The 22,821-nt window shown below is 41.6% G+C and overlaps 1 protein-coding gene across 1 annotated transcript; it reads left to right on the forward strand.

Moving 5' to 3' along the window:
• The first annotated feature begins 6,714 nt into the window (after positions 1-6,714).
• On the forward strand, positions 6,715-14,530 carry LOC148820847 (uncharacterized). Its single transcript, XM_088932734.1, has 8 exons — positions 6,715-6,784; positions 7,173-7,314; positions 7,596-7,949; positions 8,883-9,167; positions 9,494-9,619; positions 10,446-10,782; positions 11,350-11,423; positions 12,281-14,530. Exons 2-8 carry the CDS (start codon positions 7,269-7,271, stop codon positions 12,601-12,603), a joined length of 1,545 nt encoding a protein of 514 aa, XP_088788860.1. The 5' UTR covers positions 6,715-6,784; positions 7,173-7,268; the 3' UTR covers positions 12,604-14,530.
• Positions 14,531-22,821: the final 8,291 nt, after the last annotated feature.

Here is a 22,821-nt window from a genome sequence, read left to right on the forward strand (position 1 = left end):
CGTCCCCGCAAGAGGACGTGACGTCAGTGAGATTTTACTACGGCTTCTTTTCAGAAAAAGAAACAATCCAAAGAATACGGCCGAGCGTGTCTTTTATGGTTTATTTTTCCCTAGAATTACTTCAATGTTTTACATAAAAGAAAGAACCGTTTATTTTATTGTCCACATTCGAGTTCCAGGGAGCTAATCGTTGTTATTTCTTTCTTTAAAAATGTGGAGCCATGTCGGTTTAGTAAAAATATAAAAACTTAGAATTTATGTGTAAGATTCCACACGACCGTTTCTGGGTAGAAAACAGCTCTGTTGTCAGAATTACACACCCCTTCGGGTTGAAATATCTGGTCATAGAAAATTATATACAGTATCAGAGAGTTTTCAAACAGAAATACATTGAAACAAAATATTTCCCTACCACTTGCATAGGATCCTTCTACAAACAATGAAGATAGACAGACTGCCTGAGTGCTTGAATTTTCCCAAATTATATATTAGTGCCTAACTATAACAGAAGTTATTTAAATGGAGAAAGTTCTGTTAAAAATGAGCTATAGAGTTACAGAGAAGAAGAGAAGGCAAATGTTTCAAAGAGGCTTGGGTAGTTCCAGGCCACTCTGGCACACCTCCACACTCTTCAGTTCAAATCAGCTCAACCAAGCAGTTAAGATCAGATGTGTAGTAAAAGACAGAGAAGCAAATTTCTCTTCTCTACATCTGAACAGGGGATCTAGAGGGTCTGGATGAGGTTTTTATATAACCACCGATATCAAGTGACCTGTAACCTTCAACCCTGTGACTCACCAGTGCTTCCAGTGTGTCAGAACAGGTAATAGGAGAGTCTGCTGGGCACCAGGTTCTGAACCAGACAGTCGACTCAGGAGCTTTTTCCTCATAGCAATGCTCTCACCACAACACAGACTGCAAACTACAAAACTAACAAGAACATTTAAAACGTCCTGCCTGTAAACAGATCCAGTTTGTCAAAGTAAATCCCAGTACTGAGCTCTGTGCAGGAGTGCCGATTATACACTGTAGCCTTGAGAGGAAGATGTCTTCTGTTCATGTCTTTGGTAAGAGGTTTCACAGGGGGACAGATCCATGGTCCTGAACCTGAGGTTGACAGACTCTCCTGACTAAGGTTTTTCAAAAGCAGGGATCGAGACTCATCAGGAAGTGAATACAGACACTAAAGATTGGTGGCAGTTTCAATGTAGTTTAACACTTTAGGCACCTTTGCACTATTTATCAGAGTTTAGATGCTACCCTGAACAATAACCTCCTACTGACCTACTTGATGCGTGTTGGTTTTGGGTCAATGAGCTATAGATTCGCAGTTCTGTGTGACACCAGTGGTCAGTCTGTAACACCCACCTCAAAGATGACTCTTTGTGCATCCATTCGACATGAATACTGTACCCGAGTCGGAAAAAAAAACAAATCGAACATGCTTGCTGCTTTGAATGTTTTAGCATTTGTTTTATCTTGAATACAGTTTGAGTTGGAGAAAAAACCGTCATTGCAGAGGAAACGGCGGAGTTGTAAACGGAGCAGACCGAGCGCTCAGAAAACTTACAGTTCTAGCTTCCCAACACCAGAGGGAGCCCTCTGGTGTTGGGAAGCTGGAACTGTAACACAGAGCAACAGGAGTACATTCTGAGCTGTTAACTGCTGCAAGAAAAGGACACAACAAGAAGTTTCTTTTGAAATTTGCTCTTCACAAAAGAAAATACGGTGTTAAACGTATGCAGTAGGTGCTCAAGAAGAGACAACACAGTCAAGTTTTGGCCCGGCAACAGAAGACAACAATAGAAAAACATGTTTTTCCTTATTAAATATTTTAACAATGTAATCTAATAAGAGTAATGTTGAATGCGACCCCGCTTGTGTTTAAAGACAACACAACCTTTATTAGGTTTCTTTGATAACAGAAGTCGTGTTAGAAAAACACTGTTACCGTTTGTTAACTTTTCCCTCTTTGAGCATGAACTGTGTAATACCGGTTATTTTTTTAGCATGTCTTTGAAAACAAATGGGTTTTAGTCATATTTCTCTGTCTTAATATTCAGCATAGAGAAGAGATTTTCTCCTCTTTTTCACAGTATATTTCTACTACGACGTAATTTATACGGGAGCAAAGTGATTTATAGTTTGTGCAAAGCCCTAGGTTCTTAATTTCGCTGAGTAAAGTAACCTTTTGTAATGATAATCGTCATCGCCATATCGGATTTAGTCTTCCCTCATCTGCCTTCGAAAACATTTATATTCCCGGCCAGATCTCGTATCTCCCAGTTGTTGTTCATGTACGTAAAGCGCAGAGTTCAGGACCACGGAGAGATACATACAACCACACTTTTTAAAAAACTAGTGTAATCCAGTCATGTATGGAGAGATACATACAGCCACACTATTTTTAAAACCAGTGTAATCCAGTCAGCGTGACTCGGGACAAGTTTGGAAGGGCGTTTTTTAATCGTAATGTATCTCAAGTTTACATTGACATGAGCGTAAGGCAGTCGACGAAGAGTTGAATCGAGTAGAAACGCCAAACTCTTCTGCTTTTCCTCTACGACAAGGTCAATACTCGAAAGAGGAGTTTTCGCTGTGCATTAGGAAAAGGTCTGTGGCCACGTCTCTCTTCAGCAGTGGGATGGTAGCCTGAGACTGGCGAGAGGGTTGATGTTCACTTTTGAAAATGTATTTTAAGTGATAAGGCAGTTTTATTTTCTAATGTGTTTCGCATGGTTATGCTGTGTTCGAGTGTTTTTCTTTTGCTATTACCAAAAGTAAAAATAAGTAGTCTGGAAGCACTCTTTCGTCTTTCGAGAAATATATAGAAAAATAAAAAAGATTTATGATCAGTTTTCTTCTTTTCGTCCTTGGCTAAGTGCCAGGTACGTTTAGCGCAAGAAACAGCTAAACGCCTCGTCGCCGAGAGAGCGATTCAGTTAGGTTTCCGCGATTCCGTTTTTTTACTTCTGCTCATCACAGAAATCTAGCTTCTGAAGAGAAAGCGTGTATATACATTAGTTGCGATGCCAACTATATCTGAGTCTGTTCTGACAAAACAAAGTAAACAATCAGGGAAGATAATGTGAATAAAGACACGCAGTTTCCCTGAAATGTTCTTTAGATCACAAACATTACCCTGAATGACTTTAGACATGCGTGTGTAACTCCTTTATTGTTTGAAAGACAGTTTAACTATCAGTAAACTATACCTTTATTAACCTTTCGGAGATACCAGATCCCCTGTGTAGAGTTTAAGGCGGAATTTATTTACTTTAATAAAAGCATTTAATTGGTGAATAGTACAGTAAATGTTTGCTTTTAGAATTTTTATAAGTTAATTGTCTGTTTTTAACCTTATGGTAGTGGAAGAACTGGATTGAGTGATGTTGAATATGGTTTTGTACTATCATTGTATTATTGTCGTATATGTTTCTGAACTTTTGATGTGTAGGAAAAAATATATATTCTGATGAGAAAAAGAAACACAGCATTTTCTGAAATGAGAACTCTATAGTTATATCTTATGTGCTTTCACAAAAAGTTGTCAATTTGTTTTAAGCCCTCTGACCAGCAATACAGCTTGTGCAGTGAGGCATTGCAACTTGCCAAACACACAAAAGCTCGTTAGGTGCACTTTTACCCAACGAGGTCCAGGTGGGACAATGCCTGATCAGGTCACCTTTAAAATGGCCTTAATTCAAAGCTTAGGTCACTGCAAGAAAAAGGCCACACTTAGTCCGTTTTCTGTGCATTCCATAATGCCTCAAATGTCACCAGAAGCAAGGGAGAGGGCCATTGGCATGCTGCAGGCAGGCATGTGCCAGAGTTGCCAGACACTATGGAGTAAGCTGCTCCACTGTGTCCCGACTGCAGAGAAGGTTTCAGCAGACCAGCAGGACAGATGACCATCCAAGATCCGGTCACCCTCGAGTGACCACACCAGAGCAGGACCAACACATCAGACTGGTCCATCTGAGAGATCGTTCCAGATCTGCCACCCGTACTGCTGCTGAAACTGCCAGCAGACACAATGCCCAGACAGTGACACAGTGACAGGACAGTGAGGCTCCATGCTGCTGGTCTTAGAGCAAGGTGACCTGTCAGAGGCCCTCTTCTCACACCCGACTGGCTTGGGCCAGACCGAGGCTGCCATGGACTCGTCAGCAGTGCCATCAGGTCCTCTTCACGGATGAGTCTCTCTTCAGCCTGTTCCACTCACGGGAGGGCCAGAGTGTGGAGGAGGAGGTGTTGCTTTTCTTTTTTCCCCATCAGTATATAGTCAAACAATATTACAGTAAAAAATAAGATATTTCTTTCAAGCTTCTTAAGATATTAGACTTTAAATGGAGACTATTGTCTTAACCCTAGTAATTTTTTTACATTTCTATGTGAAAGAAAGAATTAAATACTTAATAAATAAAATAAAAAATAAAATAAAATAAATAAAACATTTTAACAGTGTAACAAAACTAGGAGCACAAATGACTGATTTTATGTTACTTTAAGGACAATTGACTAAAACAATTTTTACTGTCAAATTGTTTAAAAGGTATTTTGAATGGATGTTTAATTTTGTTCATAGGACTGTGGGACAAGACAATGTTAAAACTATTCATTTTGGAGTATTTCTGTAAATCAATGAAAAATTGAATTAATTTGCCAATTTCAGCAGCAAAAGATAACTCTGAATTTTCTCTCCACAGGTATTTTCAAAAGGGCTAATAAAGTTGCTAATGCCAACTGAAACAACTAATAATGAAGACACCGTGTTGGACTAGTCCACAGCTCAGAACACATGGAATGGACCCTATGCAGGTTCCATGGACACAAAGAACCAAAACAGTAAATGAAAGTAATCCAAGGCCAGGGTCAAAAGGTGAGAAGGGAGTCCAGAGCCACAAGGAGAAATCCAGAATCAACATCCAGGAACAATATCCAAAAAGTCAGAGTCAAGGGGCAGGCCAAAATCCAAAATACAGGTAAGCAGTACAGGAGAAAAAAAAAAGATCAAGGGCTGAAAACACCAAACTGACGAAAACCAATTCAGAAAGCTACAGACAGAACTCAGGAACAGAGGAAAAGGTGAACATTGAATAGGGAGGTAAACAGGAGTAGGAGACAAAAACAGGAACCAAGGAAGAATGTACCCAAGTCTCAAACAAGCAACCAGAGTAGTGGCAACAATAGTGAGCACGGTTTGAACCATGAGCAGGGTTTAAGTAGGCTGGAGCAGGGGAGGCATGAGAGCTGGGACACTAGGCGAGTAATGATTGGCTACAGACGTCTGCTTGTTCTGCGCCTCGGCTGTGTAGTCGGAGTAGGCGATAGAGGTTTGCGTGCCCTCTGGTGGCCAGATGGCGGAACCGTAACACTAAGTGTATATTACTATAATAGTTCTGCCATTTTTATATTATCATGACAGTACATACAAAAAAAATTCCCATCTGATATCTGACTATATATAAACCCTCTGTTGTGTTGTTGCTTTGTTTTCAATGCATTTGCAATTGATTTGCATTAAAAAACATACAATATTCAGAAACCCTGTCTATTCTGTCTTGTACTCAGAAACGGTTCCAAATGCACAGAATTCTGTCAGCCTACAAGACTCTGAATCTAGAGTGCTGTCAATCTGGACACTCAGTGGCCTCTCTGTGTGATGTCCAACACAAGCAAGAATGATAGCAGAGTATTTACACAACAGGTTAAAGCACTAAAGGATAGGGGATTTTACTCACATTGTAATAATTGTGGAAAATATGCTTGTTTTATTTATAGCGCATTGCTCTTTGCAGTTCATTTAAACACTTATGGTCCAATTATATCTTTGTGAAGTAATTGAATTTGCTATAAAGGCAGTACTGTTGTCTGTTCAATTACTGCTACACAAAGACGTATTTCTGACTTATTATTTATTTTCTTAGCAGGTCCCCTTATTCTGGAGTTCAGAATATATACTGTACAAAATTTACATTGTGTATTAGGAAAATGTCCCGTTATTTATTTAAACAAAATGAGTCAGGCTGGAAATATTAAAACTTCACCTCGTATGACCCCCACTCTGGTTGGCAAAAAGATCATCTGCTGATCCCCAAGAAACAACATCTGCTACAGTCATTCTCCCATGGGAACTCTTTGCAGTGATTAAAAGCCTGCAGTGGTTACGTTTCATTCAAGCTGTCAAAGTACAAGATTAAGTAGAGATCAGGAATGAGCTGTTCCCAACTACAGTGCCCAGAGTCTGAAATCCAACAGGTTTTAAGCTATGGTCTTAAGTTATAAAGAGCTCTTCACTGGGGAGAAGTATTAAATTGATCCAAACTAGTGAGAAATCCCTGTCAGGGTAACAGATACAAGGTAAGAGGGCATGTAATTCTGTCATGTTAGTAATTAAGAGAGTATGCGCTGGCTACAAAAAAACAAAACAAAAGATATTTCTATTAAAAAAGGTATACCGTAAGCGACACAGTGGCTAGCATTGCTACCCCGCTGCTCTGGAGTCGTGGGTTCAATTCTTGAGGTCTTATCTGTGTGGAGTTTGTATGTTCCCGTTGTGTGAGTGTGTGCGTGTCTGTCAGCCTGCGATGGACTAGCGCACGGCCAGGGTGTGTCCTGTCTTGTGCCCGTTACTCCCCCGAAAACTAGAAAAGTTCCTGAATTTACACGTGACGCCAAGTAAAGAAACAATAACAAAACCCGCCCTCTGAATCAAATTTCACTTTCGCATCACTGTCGACATCTTTATGAAAAGAAAACGCGTAATAACAGCCAAGGCATAGTATGATTTTTAATCAACTTCAAAAACGCCTGCAGAAAACATTTCATAATTACTTTCAATTTCTAGATTCAGCACAAAACCGCTTTACTGAAAAAAAGACCGTTAATCTCTCGATTGTTTCCGTATCTTAAACACGAAGCTGCATGAGGAAGTACTGTATTATAATCACTATCCGCAAGAGAAACGCTGTGTTACTTAAAAAAATACGTTTGATAAAACAATCAAATACTTAATACGGGGGATTGTTAGCATGTGCCATTCTGTGAAGAATTTTTCGATTTTCGAAATTGTCTCTCCAAAGAAACACCCAAATTACATTTTATTCAACAGGTTTTCAAGACATTCCAAATGTTTTATGGATTGTGTATATCTCTCTATTTCTGTGTAGGTTTACCTGCTGTGAGGCGGTTACACTGACCAACTGGAGCTGCAAAGAATTTTGTTGAAGCCAGTTGAAGCCTTTCTGGGGGTGTTTGATTGCGACATGAAGTCATTAATCATCCTTGTGCTGGTTCTTCAAGGTGTTAAAGGTAAGCTGTCTGTTCAACTCGGCGATACTGCTCTCGGGTAAATATCAGAATTGACTATCACATTTTAACGCAATACTATCTTGTATAAACACAATTTTTTTTCTCAGCGGCGCTAATAATCTTCTGGTCTTAGCCCTCTTCCTAAGGACCTACAAAAATCTGCTGTCCAGGAGCGGGGACACCCAGGTTTAAACTGAAACTGGACAAGTCACCTGATTTACGCTCTATTATTAATTTCTTCCTTTGTGAAGATGTTGATTTTCATCTTTTCCTTTTACAAGGGACCCCACGTGTTCACGTGCTGACGCCAGCGATCACTGCGCTGCGTGGGAGTGATGTCCAAATCGACTGCCAGTTCCACACTTCAGGGATGAGGAAAGACATTGTTGGCGAGTGGCTCCAAAAGAGACAGGGACACACAAACACCATTCACATGTTCCACCAGAGCCCAGAGCTGTCACACGTTGAGGACCACAGTGTCAGTGGGAGGAGCAGGATGTTCCCCAGTGCCATCGCCAATGGAAACGCGTCCCTGCTGACCTCCAATGTGGAATTGACTGACGAGGGCGAGTACACCTGTTTCATTGTGATGGATGGTGCTGGTTACAGAGACACCACAGTGTTGACAGTAGTGGGTAGGTACAGCCCCATTGTATTCCAGTTACAGTTCATTTGTTGTATGATGTAAATTAACACTTTGCCCTGATTACAGGAAATGAACTGTAACCGATTCTGTCATTCAGCCAGAATGTACTGGCTTGATTACAGCACTGACTCAATTATAGTTCTTTGATAAAATAAATATAAATTTAAAAAGATACAGTACCTGTTAGCAATAGTTTTGGGCCAGTCATCCTTTGAAGTACCACCTTAAGAATAAAAACAAGAACTTAGAGAACTACTAGTAAGTACTGAAAAGCTCTCTCACAATGTCTCAAAAGGAATGCATCCATTTTATTTATGGAAATTTGTCTTTTCCTTAAGTTTAATTTTATTTTTTCCACACAGTTGAGCAGTCTGAATGGTGATGTTCATTGGTGAATCAGCAGTGTTGTGCTTTGGGTGTTACGCTGGACACCAGCTCGTGGGGAAGTGATGGACCCTATGTGGGTGACGAGATCACGATGAAGCCATTAACAGGATGATCAGTGAAATCCAAATTCGAAGTCTAAAGACTAGCACAAAGGTCAAAAGCCAGAAGAGAGACAAATCATACGATACTCAAGACAAGATCCAGAAATCAGGGTCATAAGACAATTCATAAACCAAGAAACAGTCGAGCGACCATTGCAAAGAGGATCAGATACAGTATGTAGCCCACCAGATAAAACCCAATACTGAGCAAAGTTGGAACAGAGCACAGGCTTGAAGTCGGCTGGAGAGGGAAGAAGTGGTGATGAAGGAGTACTGGGATTGGCTAATGATGTCTGGTAGATCTATGCCTCCCCTGAGTAGTTGAGGTAGGCTGTAGTAGTATAGGTGCCCTCTAGTGGTGGGATGCTGGTACTGTAACATTGGGAAGGGCAGGGATGTTCAAGGTCTGAGACAGACTCTCTCACTCTCTGCAGCCTCCTATGAGCAGCCAGAGCTACAGCAGGTCCTGGAGCAGGAGGCTGTGTCTCTGAGCTGTGTGTCTCGGAAGGGGTTTCCTGCAGCTCTGGTGAGCTGGATTGATGACAGGGGGGACAGTTACAGTCAGGAAGCCATCACAGAGCTCACTCTGACCCCAGAGGGGCTGTACGATGTGCACAGTCGCCTCAAGAGAGCTTTCAGCTCCCAGCGCAGCGTCTGCTGCATCATCACCAACAGCCCTCTGCAGGAGAGCAAGAGGAGCTGCGTTCAGCTCGGAGCAGGTAAACCAACCATCTCTGCAGCTTCTCTGTATGGATTATTAACATCACAGGCCACCTTCTCTGAGAAAATTGTTTTTGAAAAGACTGCTGTCTGAAAATTCTGTAGAACTAACCCATATCAAGCCCATGATATGGGCAGATTCAGAAATAAACTACTGACATACCACTATTTAAAATCTAACAAGAACCTCAGTTCTGATACTGCATCAATACATTTCTGTTTGCCGTCAGATTAATAATTTCTCTGGTTCCTGTTCTTCTGCAGCTGTAAGGAAGAAGAAAACACTCACAAACCTGTTTAAATGATCACTTACCTTCTCTTTCAGGGCAACAAGAAGATGGCAGAACAAGAGACATCTCCACTCTGATGGTGCCTGTGATGTTTGTAATAGTCCTACCCATTATAATATTTTGCTGGTTTCTTCTCAAAAGAACACTAAAAAGGTCATGTGGTAAGCAGAAGTAATTGTACAATACAAATATTTAATGAGAAACATCACATCTGTTATGCTTAAACTGACCTGACTTATTGAATTTAACAGATTTTGATGTTTAAGTTGTTAATTTATGCATTGTATTTCATAAAGTCGTACTCCATAGTTGTATAAACATGCTGTAGCTTGATCTAGTCAGAGCTGACAAAGAAAGCAGTCAGGGTCTGGTCAGTAAGGGGACCGGAGACCACTGAGGAAACCTGGTTTCTACTCCAAGTGGTGATGCTGGACCAGTAGGGGGCACTCTTCCCCAAACTAGTGCCCCAGTATGGTGACAGGGGACACTACTCTGTAAGAGATGCTGTTCTTTTGACATGACATTAACCAAATAACCATGACTTCTGTTGATCATAAGCTCATTACTGTTAAAGCTGATCAATGAGCAGGACATTATGGGAAGTGTGTATCATGCACTGCAGTGATGACAGTTTTGGCCAATATGTAAAGCAATCATGCTACATCTATAGGTTTGAAATAATCATGTTGACAAACTTTGGCATGGCTGAGGACCTCATACTTTCATGTGGAGGAGTTATCTGCTGTCCTTCCTTCAGCCATCAAGAAGGACAAAAATCAGTTGTGTCCTTTTGAAGCCGAGTATAAATATTTTAGATACAATAAACCAAGATTGCTGCCTTCAAATAATCAAATAATAACTTGAAATTATGTCAGCTACAATTAACTGTACCCGCATCTAGAACACACAGTAAGGCTTATAAGCTTTAAGGTTGCTTACCTCATTACAGAATTTCTCTGAATACTGCTTGTCTTTCTTTTGCTGCAGAGAAAATCCGCAAGCGAATCAGCAGTTTTTCACAGCCAGTTACTGTTCGGATGCTTTCTCTGAGACATCAAGGACTGTCCTCCCTGCTGAACTCTTGCCTGTATGTTTATAAAGATAAAGAGCCGTACCAGAATGTAGCAAACTCTTGTGCTCCAGCACCTCTTGGTACTCAGGCTCTGGAAATACAGCTCACTGAGAGCATCATTTTGAAGAAAGAACAGCTATTTGAAGTAGTGGAAGATGAAACATTCTGGAGCCCTGAGAAGTCAAGGGAGATGTATTTATCCAGATGGAGGGATGAGAGAAGTAAAGACTTCATCAATGTATACGTGCACAGGTAAGAAAACAGATTTATCTGCATTGCTCAGGTTTCAGTTTTATTCCATGATACATAAAGATGCCTGAAGGTGAACTGAAGTAGGTCCGTAGTCCACAGAATCTTCCAGAAAGAGATGACAAGGGAGGCATTTTTTTCACTGAAGACTTTAGAAAAGTCTCTGAATTTTGCCTCCTGTGAAACCTCAGTGTTACATGTTGTTAATCATGTAGCAAGAGGGATTGCCTGTAGCACACTAATAAAACACCTCATGATTTTGTGCATCCTCATGAAAAGAGAAATTTAAAAACAATTGGTACAATGGAATGTGTTAGTGACTCTTTTACCACTTTATTGTAAAACTCAAAAGGAAATACAATTTGTTGTTAAAATTCGTCAGAAATCCAAAATTGATTGCGCTGAAGCAGTGAAGTATACACTCAAGATATAAAACTATTCCACATTTTCATATCAAATACATTTCATTTCTACTCTGAGAATGTCTGCACTTTTTTCTCCAAAAACCTATTTAATCCACTCTGTACCATGTACAGTATGTACATTAATTTTAGTACTGTTTCTCCACAGGGGTGATGTAAAACTAAATGATGTTCTGCAAAAAGAAATTAAGCATCTTTTTGAAGACTTGAAGCTACTAACAGGTACTTTTGTTGCTTAAAATCCACACATGGCCCTTCTGTTTGATTGGTATACTTTCTCATTGTGCTTGTCAGTAGTGTATAGGATTATTATAGATTTTAGTGTAATAATTCTGGAATTTTAAATTCACTTAATGAGAACATCGTAACCTGGAGAGACATTAAATTTCTACAATCTTGAAGAAGAAAGCAATAGTTCTTTGTCCTGGTGGTGGTAATATACTGTATATGTGCTCATCATTACCTTTCATGGAATGTGGCTGTTAATATGCATTTCAGTGTGACACGTCCGCTTTAAGTAGTGTGGCTGTGCAGGAATTGGACATGAAGAACTCCTTTAATTACAGGGAGATACAGAACCAGGGATTTGGACAATTTGACACTGATGTAATAATTTTCCCAATTCTAGATCCAACTCTTGTCCGTGACCTACTGACTTTCTATTTCTCTTTTAATACACAGCACTTGTCTCACCACAATAAAACCTGGAACCTATTTATTAAGGACCTTGATGACAATTAGTATTAAATTCCTCTGATAACCTCATGAGGAGGCCTTGATATTCCTCTCTGGAGTGTCCCTAAGTGTCCATCTAGTGCCAGAATCCAATACCTGATCCTACCATTCCAGTTGCTTTGTTACATTCAAGTATCCACAGTACAAAACTTAACTTATACTGGAGTGCGTCCCGAGCGGCAAATGTACACTAGCAGATACTTACTTATTACCTGGTAAAGGAAGAATAAGTAAGGGCTAGCAATCACAGGTCATTTCTTAAAGGAAGAAATTGGCCTCTGTTAGTTTTAACTGTAAGTGGTGTGCAGTCTTTAAAGTAATATTTTGTCTCTGTTCCTGAGCAGGGTCGTACCCAATTACTGTGCTGACCATGAAGAACAGAGGAGTGGAAAAGGAGTTGAAGCCTTTTTTTCTCAATCTGGGATGCAGACGTGTGGTTTCAGTGTACAACTACATCATTGATGACTACAGTAGAAGCCCAGACAGAGATAAAGACATACTGGATTTCCTGAACATCTGTCTTGATGAGGCAGAAGCACAGAGATCAACACGTGAACTTGACCCATCCCCTTCCAGCTCTGCATCTTCACTAACTCCATTGATAAACACTTCATTATCAAGGAACAGCAGAACATCTTCTCCCACCAAGTCCAAAGCTCAGACTTAAACATGGACTAAGCAGATGTGAGTGGAAGGTGTCCCATGTCAGTTCTGCTCCTGCACAGGTGATAGTTTCACACTTTCACGATCGGAATCCCTGCTCTTAAGGGCGCTCTTGCCCTTTCGTATTTTAGTTGATTCTGTGCACCTGCCCTCTGTTTGTCCCTCCTTAAGCCTGGCGCTCTCGCTATTCCTGGCTCTGCATTTGGAAGACGGATGCCCGGAGGCCCGCCTACCATCAAGTCACCCAACATCCGCGGATTGAAGACATAGGCCTCCTATCGGCATCCTCGCCAAGCTGAGTCCAGGGCTCGGAGCGCCTGGCCTCGTCACGCCGTTTTTGATCTCCATGTTCCATGTCCCTGTTTTTTTTTAATCGTCTTGTCTCGGTTGGATTTCTTGGTTTTGGACTGGACTGCGCCCCGGATTCCCCCTTTTGGACTGGACCAGTTTGCCATCGCCACACCCCCCTGCGCACCGGATCACCGTAATGACACCCCCCCCATCTGTCAACCCGTCCTGATCCTCTTCGTCTCCTCCCGATGTGCTTCTCCACTCACTTCCAGATTATACCGTCTGCATAGGGTCCTAAACTACGGTTCGCGCAAGCCTGGGCCGGCTCCCGTTACACACACAAGCTGATCTGGACCCAACCTGTGTGAAAACCGCTATAGTTAAGGAAAGCGTTCCTTCAATAAGAAAGTTACTTGACATTGTTTGAGAGAGAAAATGAAAGATTTTCTGAGTCTGTCAGTTTTACACCTTTTTCACCTGGGGATACACCTGGGGGACCAGGTAGGTATCTCCAAGACAGGAGTAGTGTAAATTCTCAATGGAGGGGGCGAGACCTTAGTAGAGAATATTTAAATTAATCAGTCATTTTGCTACTTTCCCTAATTTCCCCAGCTAATTACAATTAACAGTACTGATGTTGCCAACCCAATAAGGGAGACCGTGTGTTAAGACATTTTCAATAAATGACTTGTAGAAAAGTGTTAAAATAGTTCCACCTAACTTAAAATATCTGTCTGAGGTTCCTAAGGAATCTGTTGGCCTTTTTGTATATAAGCAGTGTGACAAGATTTGTCCTGTCTCAGGTTGTTGTCTATGTCCAGTCCCAGGTACCTGCAGTCTTTGACAATTTCTACACTCTGACTGTTAATTACAGAAGAGCGGGAGGGTGTTACACTTTTCCTAACACAAAAGACCAGATCCTTTGTTTTCAACACATTTAACTTCAAAGTGAACTCATCACACCCTTTAGTAAAATCATTCAGAATGGATCCATGACATATTAAAGGTACCAATTTTAAATTGACCACAGCTGTTTTTCATTCAAACCAATGAAGCCAATACATTTCAATGTGCCTGGAAGCCATTTTTTTTAACTTAATCCTCTGCTTCCTAAATGACCTGTGAAAGTCAATGGTGTGTTTTTTACTTTAAGTTCAGTTCTACATCCTTATCCTTGATTTTTCTCTGTATAAAATTATATGCATAACCCAGTTATTAGTGCTGAATATAAATAAAATGTGCCCAAGAATGCTTTTACTCAATATTTTACAGTGTTTTGGGTTACTGTGACATCTTTCTGCAAATAACCTAATTCCCTGTAAAAGCAACGATACTGTATATAAAATAATTCCTACCTCCATTTTTCTCCACAGTTGAAGGTCCCATCTTCTACTGCACAGAATGTTTTTGAGTATTTTCCTTGTGTTGAGGTACACAAAAAAATAAACACTATTCCGTATCACTCCTACAGGGAGACTTTCTTGCCTTGAGCTGTGAGTGAGGAAATCAAATTCAACTCTTTGTCTGAAAGTCCTACTTTGATCTCTTTATCATGTGACTGTCAATCTCAAACACATCTGATGCCAATCCACCAACGCATGGGTTTTAAATAAATATGTTTTTAATTGTGTTAATCCTAATTATTGTTCACGACCACTTTTTCCCCACAATAGTCTTTAACTCGAGAATTTGTTTTAGTTGATTTCGTCACAGGTGGATGCAATTTAACAAACTGCCACCAGATGTCACAATCGCGTCCTTCTTTCTCCGTAAAGAGGCGTGTCTTCTCCCCCCCGACAAAGTAGGGCGTTTCATTGTTGTCGTGTCAAACACAGTATCTGCTTTTTATATATTACCAAGGCCATGCAAAGAGAGATAAAGAATATGACTCCTCTACTGCAGCGGTCTGCAACTTTCGTCATGGAGAGTGACTGCGTATTCTGCAGGGTTCTGAGTAACATAACTGGATCTCCTGAATATAAGACTGTCTATAAAACATTTGTTACTGAAGCTCTCTGGGTCCAGGTTAACAAAACAACTTTGTTAGACAAGAAAACATACAGGTAACTGGCAAAATAAAGGAAACATTGTCAACTGTGAAAACAGTGTGAAATACAAGAGACAGTGTCAAAGGAAGGCAGTGTCAACATAAAGTGTCTCATTAGGGTGCTGGGCCACCACATCAGCAGGTACAAGTGTCTGGTACTCTGCTGGAGGGACGCAACACCATTCTTCCATGAGAAATTCCATCATGGGGTGTTTTGTTTGTGGTGGTGGTGGAAATTGCCGTCTTAGAATCTCCTATAAGTGTTCAACGGGGTTGAGATCTGGTGGCTGGGACAGCCCTGGCATATGTTCAATCAAGCAGTTAAGATTGAATGTGTAGTAAAAGACAGAGACACAAATTCCCCATTTCTACATCTAAACAGGGGACCTAGAGGGTCTGGATGAGGTTTTTATGTAACCACCGATGTTAAGTGACCTGTAACCTTCAACCCTGTGACTCCAGTGTGTCAGAACAGGTAATAGGAGAGTCTGGTGGGCACCAGGTTCTGAGCCAGACAGCTGACTCTTTTTCAACAGCTCTTTCCTCATAGCAATGCTCTCACCACAACACAGACTGCAAACAACCGAACTAACAAGAACATTTAAAACAAACAGAACTGCCTTTGAACAGATGCAGTTTGTCAAAGTAAGTCCCAGCGCTGAGCTCTGGGCAGCAGTGCCAAATATACACTGTAGCCTTGAGAGGAAGAGGTCTTCTGTTCATGTCTTTGGTAAGAGGTCTCATGAGGGGACAGATCCATGTTCCCAAGCCCAACGTTGACAGACTCTGACTGAGGTTTTTCAAAAGCAGGGACCGAGACTCATCAGGAAGTGAAAGGAGACATTAAAGGTTTCTGACTGTATGGTGGCAGTTTCACTGTAGTTTAACACTTCAGACAGCTCTGCACTATATACAGCACAGTCCCTGAAGATGCTGCTGTGAACAAGTCACGTTCTTCTGGTCTACTTGAAGTTCCTTGATTTTGGGTCAATGAGAGTGTTGTAGAGTGGTGAGCAACACTGCCTCACAGCACTGGGGCCCTGGTTTCAATTCCTGGGGTGCTGTCTGTGTGGAATTCATATGTTCTCCTCATGTGTGTTTCCTCCAAGTGCTCTGGTTCCCTCCCACAGTCCCAAGACTGGCAAATTAACTGGCTTCTTCTAGGAAAGCATGTCTGTGTCTGGGTCCTGTGAAGGATGTCCTGTCCTCTGGCTCCCCCACAGCCCTAATTTGGAAGAAGCTGTTAAAACATGGATGGGAATAGAAGACACAGATTTGCTGTTCTGGGTGACAGCAGTGTCAGTCTGCAATGGCCACGTCAAATCACTTGATGTGCGTCCATTCAAAATGAAAACTGTACCCGAGTCAGAAAATGTCACTGCAGAAGGAACTCAGCCAGAGCAAGGATACAAAGTTGTTCGGTTCTTTAGTTCGTTTTTTGGATGTGCTATTCAAAAAGAAAATTTTGTTTTAAATGTGACCCAGTGGTGAATAGCGGCCTGTTATGCCAAATCCACTAGATGGCGCTGCCTCTTAGCTCGCGGTTCCTGTCAGTTGATTTCATCGTTCTGCGCATGGGCAGTAGGGACTAAGAAGTAGTGAGTTACCGTTTAAAAGAACCTGAAATTACTACAGGGAGTTGTAACGGTAAATACGGTGTTGTTTCCCTATTTACACCCTAAATGAGTATAAAGGGGTATTAATTGTCGTAATATAGTTCTCAGTGAGGGCTGAGAGGTGGCCTGCGCAGCCTGTGAGCGGCTTATTTTTGCGCGCGCTGCGTGGTGGGTTGTTTAAACTTCAACTGTAATGTAATTTATTTATTTATTTTATTGTTGTTCAGTGTAGATGCGTTTCTGTAACGGTCAGATGGAATGTAAAAAACTGTAAACCTAAACATGTTTTCTTTGTTTTCCCCTCTGCGTGAAAGAACCACTGCCGTATTTTGTGTATATAAAAATATCGTTATATGTCATTTCTTTTGTTCTTAATTTTTATTTTTTAAACTAAAAACAGATCAGACCACATACTCACATAGAAATAAAGAACCCCAAAATTATATTTGTGTCCTGTGCTAATTATTCTTTGCCAGGCTACACAAACATCATACAGTAGCTTTTCAAGTAGAGATAACAGAACAATCAAGTTCCGTTTTGGAAACGGATGATAACATAAGAAAAATGTTATCATGCCTGTAAAATATTCTTCTTTCACAGTGTACTTAAAGGGGAACTGCAACACTATTTTCATATTTCGGTTTAGAGGAATTACTGTAGCGACGGAGTCCAGATTGTTTAGGACCCTTATGGGGTATCTGTATCGATATACTGTAAAGCACGGAGTACCGGAGAGAGGAAAAAAAAGCCAGATGTACTTAGCCGAGACATCGGATCAGAAAGCATTGTCTTTGGGACGCGCAGGTCGATTAGCCAGTAGGTCCAAGAACTACAACACACAGATTAGGATACAACAGTAGTAGTAGTAGTAGTAGTAGTAGTAGTAGTAGTAGTAGTAGTAGTGTAAAAAAAAAACCTCCGTAGAAATACTAAATACTGAGCATTGAAATGAAGGGAAGGAGGCCTTAAGTATTGTGGGAACCGGGAGGTGTGGTAATGACCGATGGGTGTGATTGGATAATTAGGTTAAGCGCCGGCGTTTGCGGGACATGGAAGGTGCTTGTTTCTGATAACCGAGAGCCGTGACAATCAGCATTGATGAGTGCATTTCAAACCATAATAAAGATCAAATGTACAAAGTACAAATAAGGACTAAGCAGATGTAATAATAATTCCTTACACTTACATAGTGTTTTTCTGGACACTCCACTCAAAGAGTTACAGGCAATGGGGACTCCCCTCCACCACCATCAATGTGCAGCCCCACCTGGATGTTGTGAGTGGAAGGTGCACCATGTCAGCTCTGCTCCAACCGGTGATACTTTCACACAAACTGATCCAGACCCAATCTGCCTGAAAAGTGTTCCTGATACCCAGCTCATAAATGTCTTGCAGTTAAACAATCTGGCTGTCATAATTCAGTTCAAACTTGTTAGATAGATAATAGTTTATTAATCCCGTAGGGAAATTGATGTGTTACAGCAGTCCAGCCGAAGACAAGCAAAACAGACATCAGAATAGTTATAAAACAAAAGACAACAAAATAAATAAAAATAAATAAATACATAGGTGTGTGCAAAATGTGCTGATCATAGTCACTGTAAAAACAATAAAATATGTGCAAAATGTGCATAGGTTTATACAGACTGATTTTTCAAAAAGTACAATGGAGCAAACATGCTGTCCATAGACGAGCAAATGAAGGTCTAGCAGTCCTAGCCTAGGGCAGCGTTATACACCCTGACAGCCGCCGGCAGGAAAGACCTGCGGAAACGTTCCCTTGAACACCGTAGCTGGAGCAGTCTATTGCTAAATGTGCTCCGCTGCCCAGTAACAGTCCCATGAAGCAGATGAGAGGTGTTGTTCATGATGGCTGTGAGCTTGGTCAGCATTCTCCTCTCAGCCACCACCTCCATGGGGTCAAGGCTCATCCCCAACACAGTGCCAGCCTTCTTGATAAGTTTATTGAGCCTATTTGCATCTTTTGTCATGATGCTGCTGCCCCAGCACACAACAGCGTAGAAGATGGCCGCCACCACTGATTCATAAAAAATGTGTAGCAGTGTTCCACACACACCAAAGGACCTGAGTCTCCTAAGAAAGTAGAGTTGGCTCTGACCTTTCTTGTACAGGGCATCAGTGTTACCAGACCACTCCAGCTTATCATCCAGGTGTACCCCTAAGTACTTGTAGGAATGTACGCCCTCTATGTCCTCACCCTGGATGGAAACAGGGTTCAGCGGAGACTTATTCCTTCGAAAGTCAAAGATCATTTCTTTGGTCTTGCTGGTGTTAAGCTGGAGACGGTTAAGATGACACCACTCCACAAAATTGGTAATCAAGCTCCTATATTCCTCCTCCCTCCCCTCTCTAATACACCCCACAATTGCAGAGTCATCCGAAAACTTCTGCAGATGACATGTCTCAGAGTTGTACCTGAAGTCAGAGGTGTAAAAGGTGAACAGGAATGGAGCAAGGACAGTCCCCTGTGGAGCCCCAGTACTGCTAACAATCTGTTCGGACACACAGCTCTGTAGCCGTACATACTGTGGCCTGCAGGTCAGATAGTCTATAATCCAGGACAGCAGGGGAGTGTCCACCTGCGCTGCCCTTAACTTATCTCTCAGTAAAGGTGGATGGATGGTGTTAAAGGCACTGGAGAAGTCAAAGAACATAACTCTCACAATGCTCCCCGTCTTCTCCAGGTGAGAGTTAGCTCTGTGTAGCAGATAGATGACTGCATCCTCCACTCCCAGGTGTGACCGGTAGGCGAACTGCAGGGGGTCCAGTACTGTACTCACCAGGGTTCTGAGGTGGTCCAGTACAAGCCTTTCCAGAGTTTTCATTAGGTGTGATGTAAGTGCCACTGGTCTGTAGTCATTCAAGACTTTAGGGTGCCCCTTTTTGGGTACTGGCACCAGGCAAGATGTCTTCCAGAGCATCGGAACCTTTTCTAATCTCAGGCTGAGGTTGAAGATGTACTGTAGCACTGAACCCAGTTGGTCCGCACAGATCTTTAGCACCCTGGAGCTGACACCATCAGGACCCGCTGCCTTCCCTGCATGGAGTCTCCTCAACTCCCTTCTGACCTGGTCAGCTGTGATGGATAGGCCGAGGAGGGCAGGGGAAGATGGAGTAGGAATAGGAGGGATCACATGATGGGGTGACTGAGGACATGAAGAGGGTGTCTGGGGTGAAGGCCTGTGAGGTGAATGGACAGTGGACCCTGTATCGAATCTGTTAAAGAAAAGATTCAGCTCATTGACCCTCTCCAGGCCTCCCTCACTCTGTTGGCCGCCGGACAACTTGTATCTGGAGATCTTCCTCATGCCATTCCACACTTCTCTCACATTGCTCTCCCTCAGCCTGTCCTCCATTTTCCTCCCATAAGCCACCTTGCTCTCCCTAACCCTCACCTTCAGCTCTTTCTGTGCTCGCTTCAGCTCCTCCTTGTCACCTGCCTGGAAAGCCCTCTTTTTCCTATTTAGGATGACCTTCAGATCACTGGTGACCCAGGGTTTATTATTGGAGAAGCAGTGCACTTTCCTGGTGGGCACTGCACTGTCAACGCTGTCATTGTTATATATGACAGCGTTGTAAAACAATAAGAACAAGGAAGACAATCATTACCAAAAGTAATGAAGTGTTAGAGGAGATAAGAAAATTCCTTTACATTGTTTGAGAGAGAGATTGCAGTGGGGATGAAAGATTTTCTGAGTCTGTTAGTTTTACACCTTTTTCGCCTGGGGATACAGAGGCATCTCCAAGATGGGAGCAGTGTAAATTCTCAATGGAGGGGATAAGACCTTTGTATAAATATGTAATATTTAAATATTTAAATTTGCCCCAGTAATTTTGCTACTTACTTTCACTGATTTCCCCAGCTAATTAAAATTAACGGTCCTGATGTTGCCAAACCAACAAGGGAGACAGTATGTTAAGACACTTTCAATAAATAACTTGTAGCAAAGTGTTCCAAATAGTTCCACCTACCTTAAAATATCTGTCTGAGTTTCCTAAGGAATCTGTTGGCCTTTTTGTATATAGACAGTGTTACAAGATTTGTCCTGTCTCAGGTTGTTGTCTTAATCCACTCCGCAAAAGTCAGGAACACGATGAAACACCTGAGAAACGTCGCAGGACAAAGTTTTTATTCGACATACGTATAAGGCGATTTATGTAAAGTTCAAGTGGAAACATCAGCTGTTATGCTTTTCCTCTACTACAAGCTCAGATAGAAAAATGATTTTAAAACATGTTTTATGCTTTTCCAGAAAATTATGTCATTTGCCAAACCGCTTTATACCATACGGTGTCGCGGGAAGCCGGAGCCTACCGAGCAACTAACGAGTGCAAGGCAGGGTACAGAGGATGAGCTCTCAAAGTCTAACCCAATACTTAGCAAAGCTGGGACAGGGAGCAAGGTTTAAGTAGGCTCGAGGGGTTAACGAGGTCTGATTAACCTACGGCTCCCCAGAGTGGTTAAGGGATGTACTATCAGTTTGGGTGCCCTCTGGTGGAGGGATGCTGGTACTGTAACAGAAAATAAGATTTTCCTTCCAAGGTGCTTAGGGTATTAGAACAACGAGTGGGTGTCGATTAATTGGACACTCATATGGAATTAATCCATCCATCCATTTTCTAACTGCCTCTCACACTTTTGGGTCAAAGGGGAGCTGGAGTCTATCCCTAGAAGGAAGAGGCACAAGGCAGAATACACCATCACAGGGCACATACGGACCTAAAACACCCACCTGAACCAACATGCGGAGAACATGCAAACTCCACACAGATAACACTTTAGGAGTTAATCCCCCTGCCCCAGGACTTTTTTCACTTTGCTATTTGCTATAGCACACATACAGTATATTTACCTTTGCTATATAACCACTGTGCTGTCTCATTGACCCAAAACCAGCAATCAAGTAGGTGCATTGCAAGACAGACAAACACACATTTACACCAACCTCTAGCTCCAATTTTCCCAGAAGTTTAAGGCTTAATCCTTGTACATATTCATTACATTTCAGTGTGAAAGAAATGATTAAACAGTGCAGAGATGCCAATACATTTGTTCCAATGTAACAAAACCAGGAACAAAAATGACTGATGCTTTATGTCTCTGTAGGGACAAGGGTCCAAAAAACAACTTTTACTGTAATATTGTGTGGAGCTATTTTGAGAGGATGTTGTTCATAGAACTGTGGGGCAGGGCACGATTTTAAAACTATTCATTTTGGAGGTATTTCTGTCAATCAAGTAAGAAATTATGGAATTTGTTGCGTAATTGTAGTGGCAAAATATAGGTTTGTGTTTTTTAAATAAATTCTCTGTTGTGCCATTGCTTTGTGTTTAATTGCATTTGCAGTTAAAAAAATACAATATTCTGAAACCCTGTTAAATCTTTTCTTGTACTCAGAAACAGCTGCAAATACACAGACGTCTGTCAGCCCATAAGACTCTGAATCGAGAGTGCTGTCTGGACACTCATTGGCCTCTCATCTACAGCCTGTCTGATGTCCTACACAGCAAGTCAAGTCGAAATGATTCACACAACAGTGTAAAGCACGAGAGGAAAGAGCATTTAAACCACATCTTCACACCCTTTTGAAAAATATACTTGTGTTATTTTTACCACTGCTCTTTGAGGCTCATTTAAACACTTATAGTTCAATTAGATCTCTGTGAAGTAATTGGATTTGTTGTAAAGGATTTACTATTGTCAATCAAATTATTGTAACACAAGAAAGGTCTTATTGCCTTATTTGCTTCAACAAAATGACTCAGGCTCGAAATATCAAAACGTCACCTCGTATGACCCCCCACTCTGGTTGGCAGAACGATCATCTGCTGATCCCCAAGAAGCAACATCTGCTACAGTCATCCTCCCATGGGAACTCTTTGCAGTGATCAAGAGCCTGCAGTGGCTACGTTTTATTCAAGCTGTCAAAGTACGAGTAGAGATCAGGAATGAGCTGTTCCCAACTGCATTGCCCAGAGTCTGAAATCCAGCAGGTTTTAAGCTATGGTCTTAAGTTATAAAGAGCTCTTCACTGGGGAGAAGTATTAAACTGATCCAAACTAGTGAGAAATCCCCGTCAGGTAACAGACAATATAACACAGACAACAGATAATACACGGTAACAGACCATGGAATTTGTTGTGTTGGGAACTGTGACAGTATGTGTTGACTGCAAAAGAAAAGGCAAAAGTCCATTCTGTTTTTAAGAAGAGACTGGCGTATGTGACTGGGTGGCACCATGTTTAG

The sequence above is a fragment of the Atractosteus spatula genome, chromosome 14, assembly GCF_055471065.1.
Source record: "Atractosteus spatula isolate fAtrSpa1 chromosome 14, fAtrSpa1.hap1, whole genome shotgun sequence".
In the NCBI taxonomy this organism is placed as follows: domain Eukaryota; kingdom Metazoa; phylum Chordata; class Actinopteri; order Semionotiformes; family Lepisosteidae; genus Atractosteus; species Atractosteus spatula.

Coding starts and splice junctions, on each gene's coding strand:
- LOC148820847 (XM_088932734.1), top strand. CDS start 7,269: ATGAAGTCATTAATCATCCTTGTGCTGGTTCTTCAAGGTGTTAAAG. Junction 7,315..7,595: donor GGTTCTTCAAGGTGTTAAAG/GTAAGCTGTCTG, acceptor TCCTTTTACAAG/GGACCCCACGTGTTCACGTG. Junction 10,783..11,349: donor ATCAATGTATACGTGCACAG/GTAAGAAAACAG, acceptor GTTTCTCCACAG/GGGTGATGTAAAACTAAATG.